The sequence below is a fragment of the Haliotis asinina genome, chromosome 3 (genome assembly GCF_037392515.1).
Source record: "Haliotis asinina isolate JCU_RB_2024 chromosome 3, JCU_Hal_asi_v2, whole genome shotgun sequence".
NCBI classification, from domain to species: Eukaryota; Metazoa; Mollusca; class Gastropoda; order Lepetellida; family Haliotidae; genus Haliotis; species Haliotis asinina.
In genome coordinates, this window is record NC_090282.1 from 81,243,778 (window position 1) to 81,255,926 (window position 12,149).

General features: G+C 40.1%; 1 protein-coding gene across 3 annotated transcripts in view; it reads left to right on the top strand.

The window, feature by feature from the left end:
• LOC137278571 (transient receptor potential cation channel subfamily M member 3-like) overlaps nucleotides 1-12,149 on the top strand; it is a 179,737-nt gene that overhangs the window by 132,037 nt on the left and 35,551 nt on the right. Inside the window, exons 15-21 of one of the 3 annotated variants that reach the window (XM_067811022.1) lie at nucleotides 1,299-1,313; nucleotides 4,272-4,442; nucleotides 4,951-5,048; nucleotides 5,278-5,506; nucleotides 6,940-7,113; nucleotides 9,266-9,460; nucleotides 10,157-10,285. In XM_067811022.1, the coding sequence (XP_067667123.1) occupies nucleotides 1,299-1,313; nucleotides 4,272-4,442; nucleotides 4,951-5,048; nucleotides 5,278-5,506; nucleotides 6,940-7,113; nucleotides 9,266-9,460; nucleotides 10,157-10,285 (1,011 nt within the window). The remainder of the gene's footprint in view (nucleotides 1-1,298; nucleotides 1,314-4,271; nucleotides 4,443-4,950; nucleotides 5,049-5,277; nucleotides 5,507-6,939; nucleotides 7,114-9,265; nucleotides 9,461-10,156; nucleotides 10,286-12,149) is intronic. The other 2 variants (XM_067811024.1, XM_067811025.1) reach the window with 2 other exon arrangements.

Below are 12,149 nucleotides of genomic sequence, written 5' to 3' on the forward strand. Positions count from 1 at the left end.
AAACAGAACATGTAGTGTTTTCTTGTCTAAAGTGGTGACAGCACATTTACACAGCCACGGCCATCTGATGGAAATAGCTCTTGGATATAATGTAGGAAATAGGACTGTTGCACTCCAGGTCTGTATGAGTTCTGTGTTACCAAGCAGGACATGCATATATCCGGTAGCATCTCTGTAAGGTACATCGATGTCACATCTTATGCCTGGTATAGTTAGACTAAACATTGACCTAGAGACTGGCTATGCTGCATCGACTCATGATTGCTGTCTCATTGTATGCATTGCATGTTTCAGATGTAGAGTAGTTTCAAACATTAGATAAATATTTGTAACGTAAATTCTTTCATGCTCTGAATGAACTCAGCTATGTTGACAAGTCTCAAAGTTTATCAGTTTAAATAATCTGGGTATAATGTGCCTTCAGTGTAGTTTCCAATCCCGTGTGACCCAGCTAAGTGTATTTTCCTATCGATGGTCCTCTCATTGATAAATGTTTCCCCATGTCGTCAAGCTATGCCTTCAGCATCAGCAGCCTTAGTCACCATGCCTGGTCCTGTATGGCATGGACAGCAAGCTGATGGACATCAGTGTACGTGGACATACAGAGACGCTACACAGAGTGTGTCTTTGCAGTACAGTACAGGATGTTTTACTTATGATAATAGTGTTTCGGAATCATTCAACTTATATCTGTAAATATATTTACTTTGAGAATGGCTAGGAATCCTACCTGATCTTGACGTTGTCACGAATGGTCCATAATGGACTTTCCGAAGAGGCAATGGTGTGTAGTCTACTGGAACAAGAGGATGTACTGGTTAGGTGTAACACTTCTAACATAATTGTAATTATTTTACCACAGCTCAGTGTGAAAGTAGGGGCGGATATATCCTTTGTGAAAGGGTGTGGAGTTGATACTGGGTCAGATCTGATTCAAGCCAAGAGTTTCTAACATGTCTTTTGGTGAAAAACTGAAATTAGATTTCACACCTGAGCTGTCATTCTTTCTAGCATTCAACCTCTCAAATGCCTGGAATTTTATTTAGTCAAAAGAGTAATCCAAGTATGATGTTTGTTACATGATTACCTCCCTTGTGTCCAGTTGCATTACTTCCTTTGGCCCTCACAAGCTTGTATCTGTGAGAGTATGGAGACAGGATTGTGACAAGGCACTGTTGTTAAGGCAAAGCTATATTCTAAATGTTGAATATATTCAGCTGATCCTGATTGTTTTATAACTGCCATGCTGCAATGTTGCCCAACAGCATGACCTGATTGTGGTGTTTTTCCCTTTGTAGCTTTCGGATCAAGAGGTACAGTGTCTGACACTTGCTCACTGTCTGCTTAGATTGGTCTATGTGTGCATGGATCTTTCTGCTTTCAAAGTTCAGCTTTCTCACACTGTTTGGCTTTCTTTAGTTATTCTATAACGTTTTCAACTAGTACTAATATTGTATGTATTACTTCTTCAGGCTAATCGCAAATAACATGAACTGGAAAACAGCCTTTTTAGAACTCACAAAGAAGAAAACAAGAAAGACTAATGTTGTTTTATGAGAATGTTTGTTTTCTTGTTTGATCTGGCAATATTCCTGCTATAAGACCTTACTTTGTAAGCTATTGTATCAGTTAGTAAGCTATTGTACTAAGACATGATGACATTGGAATTCGTTATGGTAAGCCAAGATTATTGAAGATCAAATCTAAACCAAATCTTTGCACCATTCTGAGAATGAGAACTTTGAAGCAATGCTTAGACCTCATGTGTTTGTTTATTTTGTCTCAGGTGTTGACAATGCTTTTCTCTGTCTCTCATAGCATAGCTAGAAAGACCCTAGATCTTCTGTGTGTTTGGGACATATATGTAGAAATCTATGCAAACAACATATGTGTTTATGCCCCGGCATATAATGTGGGGATATATAATCAGTGCCTCATCCATCTGTAATGATATTCTTTCTGGGGCATAACTAAGAAACTGTTCAATATTTTTCAGCAACAACTGGTATATGTATTAAACAGAACTTAAAGTGGTGTGTTTTGCTATTTACAGAGTTTTGGCATTTTTGTTTTCCTCGGTTTTCATGGAAACAATTTTGACCTAGTGTCAAAAAGGTGCAGATTTTGTTTCTGGAACACAACTCGAAACTTTTTTATGTCTTTCAACAAAATGTTTTGATATGCAGATATGTGCGACAGATCCCAAAGTGGTGCCTTTTGCTATTTACAGAGTTTTGTGATTCATCATTTTCCCAGTTTCCATTTTCAGATTTTTAGTATTTTCATTTTTTTCCATGGAAACATTTCGGACCTGGTCTCATGAGGGACTTTGTTTTCAAAACACAACTAAAAAACATTCAATATCTTTCTACAACACTTGGTGGATATATCATGAAGGGGTGATTTTTTTTGTTATTCTCAGACATTGTGACGTTTATATTTTTCATAATTTCCATGGAAACAGTTTGGACTTAGTCTAATAATATCAAGTTGGGTTTTATGTAAATGTTGGATGAATTATTCTTTGAGATTTCTGTGCATGTTCAGATGACATGTTACAAATTATTGTTTTCAGGATTTAAACACATAGATGGCATAAACTGAGCAGTATGACAAAAGCCAAATGTCTATATTGAGCATGTTGAAATAGTTCTGTGCATCATGAGCTTTCTGACATTTGCCTGAATTATTTGTGTTCCATGTCTAACCCTGTAATGATCAGTTCTTACTTACACTGGAACTAACAACACAATTAACACAACAGGATTGGCAGTCATGTTGTGTCATTTCACTAAGTTGTCACCATGCACCTGAGTTAAGGTTTCATCTGTATGATGTGTGCAGTCATTTCTACCATAGCATAATCAGCATGCTGATAATTTACTCAAGTTAATGCTAATAATTGAACTGTAATTGTCTCAAGAAATGCCTGACAAGGAACATATGTGTGATCTACAATAACCAAGCATGGATGTAAGCTGGCATTGCTGTGTTTGGCATTGCAGGTGTCTATCTGATGATGCAAAGTCTATCTTTCTCATAAAGTCTTAAAGATTATAATTTGAATATTTTGAGGCTTAATTTCTAGTTTAGATTTTTTCCGCAATTTTAGATATTTTTAGTTGAAACTCTAGTCATTGAATATCCTTTCTGTAATGTTGCAATTACTGACATATTTGTCAGGTGGGTTTGTGAATGCTTATCAAGATGCCTTAACTCCTCAGCCCTGCACAGTGACACTTTCACTACAACTGCCCTGTACACTTGACAGTGACACTTTGACTCTAACTGATCTGTATACTGTGACAGTGACACTGTCACATGATGAACTGTACACTACAAGAGTGACACTTTCACTACACTATGACAATGATACTTTCACTATTGCTGTCGTGTACACTGTGACAGTGACACGTTTATTATTGCTGCCCTGAACACAATGACAGTAACAATTCTTGCAGTGACACAGCGATAGCTGCCATGTACATTCTGACAGTGAGTGTCACTATAGCTGCCCTGAACATTCTGACAGTGTCACTTTAGCTGCCTTGAACATTCTGACATTGTCACTGTAGCTGCCCTGTACATTCTGACATTGTCACTTTAGCTGCCCTGAACATTCTGACAGTGTCACTTTAGCAGCCCTGTACATTCTGACAGTCTCACTATAGCTGTCCTGTACATTCTGACATTGTCACTTTAGCTACCCTGTACATTCTGACAGTGAGTGTCACTATAGCTGCCCTGAACATTCTGACTAGTGTCACTTCAGCAGCCCTGTACATTCTTACAGTGTCACTATAGCTGTCCTGTACATTCTGACATTGTCACTTTAGCTACCCTGTACATTCTGACAATGACTGTCACTCCAGCTACTCTGTTCCCTGTCAGTGCAGCCACATGAGTGTAACCTTGCACACTACAACAGTAAATATAAGAAGGGGCAGGATGATGCACCTTGACTTGCCAAAACATTTTCAGGACAACAAGTGAGAAAGTCTTCTGTTTGCTCATTGTAAGAACATTACTCAGTTAGCATTGGCAAATAATGTGGATGGTTTATTCAATTTTTCATGAACTGAGTTCAGGTTAATGTTAAAAAATATGAAAGTATGTGCAGAAAGTATACAAAATATCTCCTTGAACATCTTTAGAGGTGTAGAAAATGGCTGATGTGTTTAGCTTGTGTTTGATCATGCATTCAAGAAGGATGGTATGCTGTTTTCAAATCAATGTTCAAGATAGATTTACACTGGTTGTTTTCCTTCCAGGGAGCCTCCATAGGCAATGTGGTGACATCCATCCCTCACCTTGTAAACACCAAGCAGGCAGAGGAACTCTTTCCCTACCCATTCCATGACCTGATGATCTGGGCCGTCCTCATGAAGAGACAGAAAATGTCTCTGTTCATGTGGCAGCATGGAGAGGAAGCAATGGCCAAGGTTTGTCTCCCTTCACCACGTCTGGGGATAGAAGTGTTCTGGGACAAAGATTGTCTGATGGAACACCAAGGCTTATGTTGTTCGGCCTGGGTTTGTCTCCCCTCACCATGTCTGGGGATAGAAGTGTTCTGGGACAAAGATTGTCTGATGGAACACCAAGGCTTACATTGTTCAGCCTGGGTTTGTCTTCCCTCACCACATCTGGGGATAGAAGTGTTCTGGGACAAAGATTGTCTGATGGAACACCAAGGCTTATATTGTTCAGCCTGGGATTGTTGTGCTGGAACAGAGATTATGTGATGAGGGGTACACTTATTTGCACAAGTTGTAAAAAGGTCTACCTTATGTTATGTTCCTTTTCTTGTGTGTTGAAAAGCTATTGATAAAGAACTTAAATAGGATTCTATTATTTGTGTGCTGTACAGTAACCAACTATCCCATTCAAAGTGCTGTGTTAGGTATTTCTCTGGGTGTATCCTATGACAACTTGTCTCTCTTTATTCACTAGGCTCTCTTAGCATGCAAGCTGTTCAAGGCAATGGCCCATGAAGCTGACCAGGATGACTTGGAAATAGAACTATCAGATGAATTTAGATCCTATGCAAAGTGAGTAGCTATATTGTATGGAGAAACTCAGTAACCTTTCCTTATATCCCATCCTGATTAACCTGTCCTTATATATCCCATCCTGATACACTGTTTATGGAATCTGCAGTATATTGTCTATACATCTCAACAACTTCTGTATATTCAGAACAGTGTGACATCATGAAGTCTGTTAAACAAGTCTGTTTCTGTTGCCAGAGAGTGAGATTCGGTTTGTCCTGTGTTCCAGAGAGTTCCAGACTCTAGCCCTGGAGTTGTTGGAGCACTGCTACAAGATTGATGATGACTACACCCAGCAACTTCTCACGTATGAGCTGAAGAACTTCAGTGAACAGACGTGTCTGAGTCTGGCAGTGGCTGCCAACCATCGGGAGTTCATTGCCCACACCTGCTGCCAGGTGTTACTCAATGACCTCTGGATTGGGGGGCTGCGCATGAGAAAAAATACAAGTATGAAGGTTGGTTACATTCCGAGACCATGTGTTCCCTATCTACGTCATGCCTTGATAAAAGTGTGAAAAAAACATGGATGCCTTCAGGACAAATCAGTGCCCAGTGTACTCAGCACTCAATCCTTCTGTCAACACTATGCCCATGCTCCAATGTTTCAGCTGCTGCTAGGAATCCTCATGTCCATTGTACCTGCTACTAGGAATCCCCATGTCTACTGTACCTGCTACTAGGAATCCCCATGTCCACTGTACCTGCTACTAGGAATCCCCATGTCCACTGTACCTGCTACTAGGAATCCCCATGTCCACTGTACCTGCTACTAGGAATCCCCATGTTCACTATACCTGCTACTAGGAATCCCCATGTTCACTGTACCCATGCTCCAATGTTCCAGGTGCTACTAGGAATTTATTCTGTATCTTTGCTCCAATATTTCAGCTGCTACTAGCAATCCCCATGTCCACTGTACCCTTGCTCCAATGTTTCAGCTGCTATTAGGAATCCCCATGTCCACTGTACCCTTGCTCCAATGTTTCAGCTGCTACTAGCAATCCCCATGTCCACTGTACCCTTGCTCCAATGCTCCAGCTGCTATTAGGAATCCCCATGTCCACTGTACCCTTGCTCCAATGTTTCAGCTGCTTCTAGGAATCCCCACGTCCACTGTACCCTTGCTCCAATGTTTGAGGTGCTACTAGGAATCCCCGTGTCTACTGTACCCTTGCTCCAATGTTTGAGGTGCTACTAGGAATCCCCGTGTCTACTGTACCCATGCTCCAGTGTTTCAGCTGCTTCTAGGAATCCCCATGTCCACTGTTTCTTTGCTCCAATGTTTGAGGTGCTACTAGGAATCCCCATGTCCACTGTACCCATGCTCCAATGTTTGAGGTGCTACTAGGAATCCCCGTGTCTACTGTACCCATGCTCCAGTGTTTCAGCTGCTTCTAGGAATTCCCATGTCCACTGTTTCTTTGCTCCAATGTTTGAGATGCTGCTAGGAACCCCCATGTTCACTGTACCCATGCTCCAGTGTTTCAGGTGCTACTAGGAATCCCCATGTCCACTGTACCCATGCTCCAGTGTTTCAGGTGCTGCAAGGAATCCCCATGTCCACTGTACCCATGCTCCAATGTTTCAGGTGCTACTAGGAATCCCCATGTCCACTGTACCCATGCTCCAGTGTTTCAGGTGCTACTAGGAATCCCCATGTCCACTGTACCCATGCTCCAGTGTTTCAGTTGCTACTAGGAATCCCCATGTCCACTGTACCCATGCTCCAGTGTTTCAGGTGCTACTAGGAATCCCCATGTCCACTTTATCTTTGCTCCAAGGTTTCAGTTGCTACTAGGAATCCCCATGTCCACTGTATCTTTGCACCAATGTTTGAGGTGCTACTAGGAATCCCCATGTCTACTGTACCCATGCTCCAATGTTTCAGGTGCTACTGGGAATCCTCCTGCCGCCATATGTAGCTGCCCTGGAGTTCAAGAGCAAGGAGGAGTTGCAGCTCATGCCGCAGACAATGGAAGAACATCTGGAAGAGCTTGAAGATGGTGCCAGTGATATTGATAACATCTCAGTCAGCTCCTTTGATGAAGACCAGGTGATTGAAGTAGGTCAATTTAGTCCAAGATTTTCAGTGTGAGTTGGCTTGATGTGGTGGTCACGCACATATGGTGTTATGTTGTAAGTATCATGGAAGGAAATGGCTTGTTGGTGTGGTCACATGATATACATGGCAGAACTATACTGTACTGGCAGGTAGAAGCGGATTAGAAGGAAGGATGCTTCCAGGACTGAGATTACCCATCAGTCAAATATCTTTCAGAAATGGATACAGAAGGGTTTATATCCAAAGCATGATTTTTATAGAATTATATTTAGTAATGTATAACAAATTGTTGCAAATAATAAGCATCAACTTAAGAGGAAACTTAAATTTGAACATTTTTTATCTGCCCTTCTTTGAACACAAACATGGCAAGAGTAAGATTCTGGAAGTCTTTGTATGGGGTATTTTGTGATCTCCAGCATTTCAGAGTAGCAAGAGGGTGTCCAGTCTATGACTCCCTACAGCACAGAGCTGATTCTATTCTCAGAGTCCGACCTGATGTGCTTGAAAAATAGATTACTAATACTGCATAATTTCCAGTCACTTAGAAAATGTTTATTGCCCAAGGTTGAATGTTGATAGATGAGATATATGCATGTTGTTTCTTGCATGTAGATCCCAGCACTTATTGACATAATCCACTCACTGCATGAAAGGTTTGGGTGATGTCATTCTTCTTGTCATCTTCTAGTCTACATAGTAGTGTTGTTGCAGCCACGTTTTGTTATTAATGTGTACATTTCATAGTGTGTGTTCATTCGTTGTCCACAGCACACACTTAATTGTCTCAGTTAATTTCATCATCTTTTTTAAACTATAGAGTATTTGAGTATTTGTATTTGTAAGTCAATAGAATCACTCCAAGTTTCCAATATTAAAATTAGGATTACAATAGAGAACCTGTAGTATGACACTTTACAGCACTCTAGTCATCATACTGATCGTGTAGCCCATGCATGACATCCGTGGGAGATCAGCAAACAGCTGTAGGTACTCTGAACAGAACCCTTCCCATAATCAGTTTGCAAGTCCAGTGAAAGGCAGGGTTTACTATATGACTGTCTGATGATACAAGGAGTTTGTGAAAAGAAATATGGTATAAATAGAGGAATATATAGAAATAGCAAGGCTGAATGTTTGTGTGATCTATTCATTTGATATGCTTCAAGGTGCCTGCATTTTCCTCAGATTTACTTTATTCCAGAAATACTGAAAAATACCAAGTGTCCTAAGTTTTAACCTCAAGTGAATTATTTATAACGGGATGTTATTCAGAATTGTTTGAGGTCCAGACTGTTTCTTTGTATGTATGTTTTGACACAATGACTATTATTCTGGCTGAAATACAGTCCCATCCTACCCAAGTCATACCAAAGATAATTCAATTCAAATTGTGTATTGTATGTACATGAGGCTGCATAAAAATTATATTTTTCAATAGTGACAAAGGCGGTAGGACTTTCTATTTAACATTTTTTATAGAAAAAGTAGTGATATGAGAGGAACACATCTTTATTTTGTTTTCTCTCTCAGAAATAAAACTTGGGAAGTTTAAAATGTGTTAATGAGTTGTAGGTTCAGACACACTCATTTCGACAGACACTCATTGTTATAGAGGACAAATGGATGATTGGGATGCGGTCAAGTCAGAAGTATATATACTGATAAATGTGACATGCCAGTCAATGCTCAAGAAACATTTCACTTTTTTTATTTAGCCTATTAACCCAAGAGAGATGAAAATTAAACTGAATTTTGAATTTAGGCAGAAGGTTAACTGTAATTAAACAACAGTCGTCACTTAGTTCAAATGACATGTGCCAAATCTTGTGAACATTAATCTCAGTTTAAAGAAAGTGTTATTTCAGTCTAGTACTGATACAGCCTTGATAGCTCTGTAAGTGGTAGATAGTCATGTGTCAACACAACAGTGTGTGATGATAGGGAAACATCAAGGTCACGTATTATTACTTATTCATAATTTTCATTGTCTAATATACAAAACACATCAGGAGCACAGAACTTTCTCTGACCTTAGTTTCACTCAACATTTATGGGTATTTAAACAAACAACAATAAAAACTTCAGCAAAGCAGGTTTTATTTATAACAAAGTAAAGATTTGGAGTTCATATGGTGTTGTGATCTTTCAGAATGACTTTAACGATGACCTGGAGACAAGCTTTCACTCAGCACTGCAAGCTCCTGCCAAGGAGAATGGCACTGTGCCAGTAGATGTCAGTACATACTCCAACCATCCCTTCAAGAAGAAGAAGAGTCCACTCAGACTCGGTAAAAAGATCTACGAGTTCTACAATGCTCCTATCACTAAATTCTGGTCCCACACGGTAAGTTTGCTCTTACAAGACGTAATTCCATTTTATTTTAATGGAAAGTAGTTTCCCTTCACAGCCTCACATACAGCTTTTATCATCCACAGGAGATATTGCCTGTGTGAGATCAGACGATATCTCCTAGAAGATATCGCTTTGACAGATTTTGCACAATGCCCGGACAATGCAATGACATCATGAACTTCATGACACCACAATGATCTGACATCGTTGCACTGCAAATATAATGCCAGTGCTGTGTTCAGGAATGTACATTTTTCATTGAAAACTAATGAAGAATGATTTTGGATGATAAGTAGAATCTCACCCTCATGTCTGCTGATATCAGTTACATCAGCACTTGTTGATAAAGGTAAAAATATTCACAGCAAGCCTCAGATATTTGTTACTTTGTGAACTCCTGTTGATATATTTGATATCAGTAGACACTTGGGTGAGATTCTCTGTATATACTGACTCTGCATCTATTTTCTGTCCTGGCATTACATATAGGTTCCTTCAGTATGACTTAGATCAAATTTCCCTCATAAGGTTCTTTTGATACAAGGTAGGTCAAAAGTCTTGTATGAGTGTATTGCTGAGTGTTGTATTTCCGGATGGAAATAAGTATTAATGGATACCAAACTGATTTGGTTATAATTTACAAGCAATATACATAGACACAGACCAAGCCATGCTGTTGTGTTACAGATGACGTACCTTTCATTCCTTGTGATGTTTGCCTTCATCATACTGGCCAAGATCAAGCCCACACTCGGCTGGCAGGAGTACTATGTCGTCACCTACATCTTGTCTCTTGCTGTGGAGAAAGTCAGACAGGTATGACATTGTCACATAAATCAGTGCAAAGTTGTTTTTGACTACACCAAAGGCAAATATCCATCAAGCAATTGAATAATGCTCCTTTGCTGTAGAATGAAGAAATACATACAGTTCCATGCTGTAGTACAAGGGATATCATGGCCACAGAACAAGCCCCCTTTCTGTAATACAAGGGATATCATGGCTACAGAACTGTCTCCTTGCTGTAGTACATGGGATTTCATGGCTACAGAACTGGATATGTGCTGTAGAACAAGGAATATCATCATCATGAGCATGGAACTATATACATGCTGTAGTAATAGGAATATCATGGCTACAGAACTAGCCCCATGCTGTAGTAATAGGAATATCATGGCTATAGAACTAGCCCCATGCTGTAGTACAAGGGATATCATGGCTACAGAACTGGCTCCTTGCTGTAGTACATGGGATTTCATGGCTACAGAACTGGCTCCATGCTGTAGTACATGGAATTTCATGGCTACAGAACTGGCTCCATGCTGTAGTACATGGAATTTCATGGCTACAGAACTGTCTCCATGCCGTAGTACATGGAATTTCATGGCTACAGAACTGGCTCCATGCTGTAGTACATGGGATTTCATGGCTACAGAACTAGCCCCATGCTGTAGTACATGGGATATCATGGCTACAGAACTAGCCCCATGCCGTAGTACATGGAATTTCATGGCTACAGAACTGTCTCCTTGCTGTAGTTCAAGGGATGTCATGGCTACAGAACTGGCTCCATGGTGTAGTACAAGGGATATCATGACTACAGAACTAGCCCCATGCTGTAGTACATGGGATTTCATGGCTACAGAACTGTCTCCTTGCTGTAGTACATGGGATTTCATGGCTACAGAACTGTCTCCTTGCTATAGTTCAAGGGATATCATGGCTACAGAGCTGGCTCCATGGCGTAGTACAAGGGATATCATGACTACAGAACTAGCTCCATGCTGTAGTACAAGGGATATCATGGCTACAGAACTAGCTCAATGCTGTAGTACAAGGGATATCATGGCCACATCTAGCTCCATGCTGTAGTACAAGGGATATCATGGCCACATCTAGCTCCAAGTCATAATACAAGGAATATCCATCCTGTAGTACTAGGACACTCGCTTTTTAATCTTAAATGCTGTACTTCAGAAACTGTCCCACCAGGGACTTCCAGAAAGATTATACCTCCGATATTTGTGTTCAAAGGAAGGCAAATAACTAATTTTAGTGCAATTCCTTCTGGGAATCATTTCCTGTCAACAGTTACAACCAGAATATCTTCTAGTGCTTTTTTTCTTAAATAATATCTATCTGTTAATATTTGTGAATATCTTAAGCTAAATGAGATGATATCTGGCTATATTTGTTCTTTGTTATTCTGTGGTGCACACCCTGACATCAGGTCATAATTAAGCTTTCTGTTGGCACTTGTCAGTCATCCAAAGAGATATCCAAAGCTCACTATCACAAGGCCTTTAAAATGAGATTGTTAATAATGATTTGATTTAAACAACCTTTAGCTGTAATCCAAACTTATTAAACTGGTTAATTAGTAGGACAAATATCTGAGCAAACATTGTTATCAGCACTTTTGCTGATGATATTACACTCTCATACCACACAAGTTTGATGATAGGCCTTCATTCAATCAATATAAATCTGAAAGGTAAACACTACTGCTTCAAACTTCAGAGACCATCAGTGATTATTGATGCTGAAACTTGTTGCCAACTATTGTTGCTTGAAGAGTTGTCGACTAGGAAAGCCTTGGCGACAGCTGTTCCCTGCCTGATTCATAATGCTACCTCTCATGTCATACTCATGCTGGTGGGAGACCCGTGAAGGTCCCGGG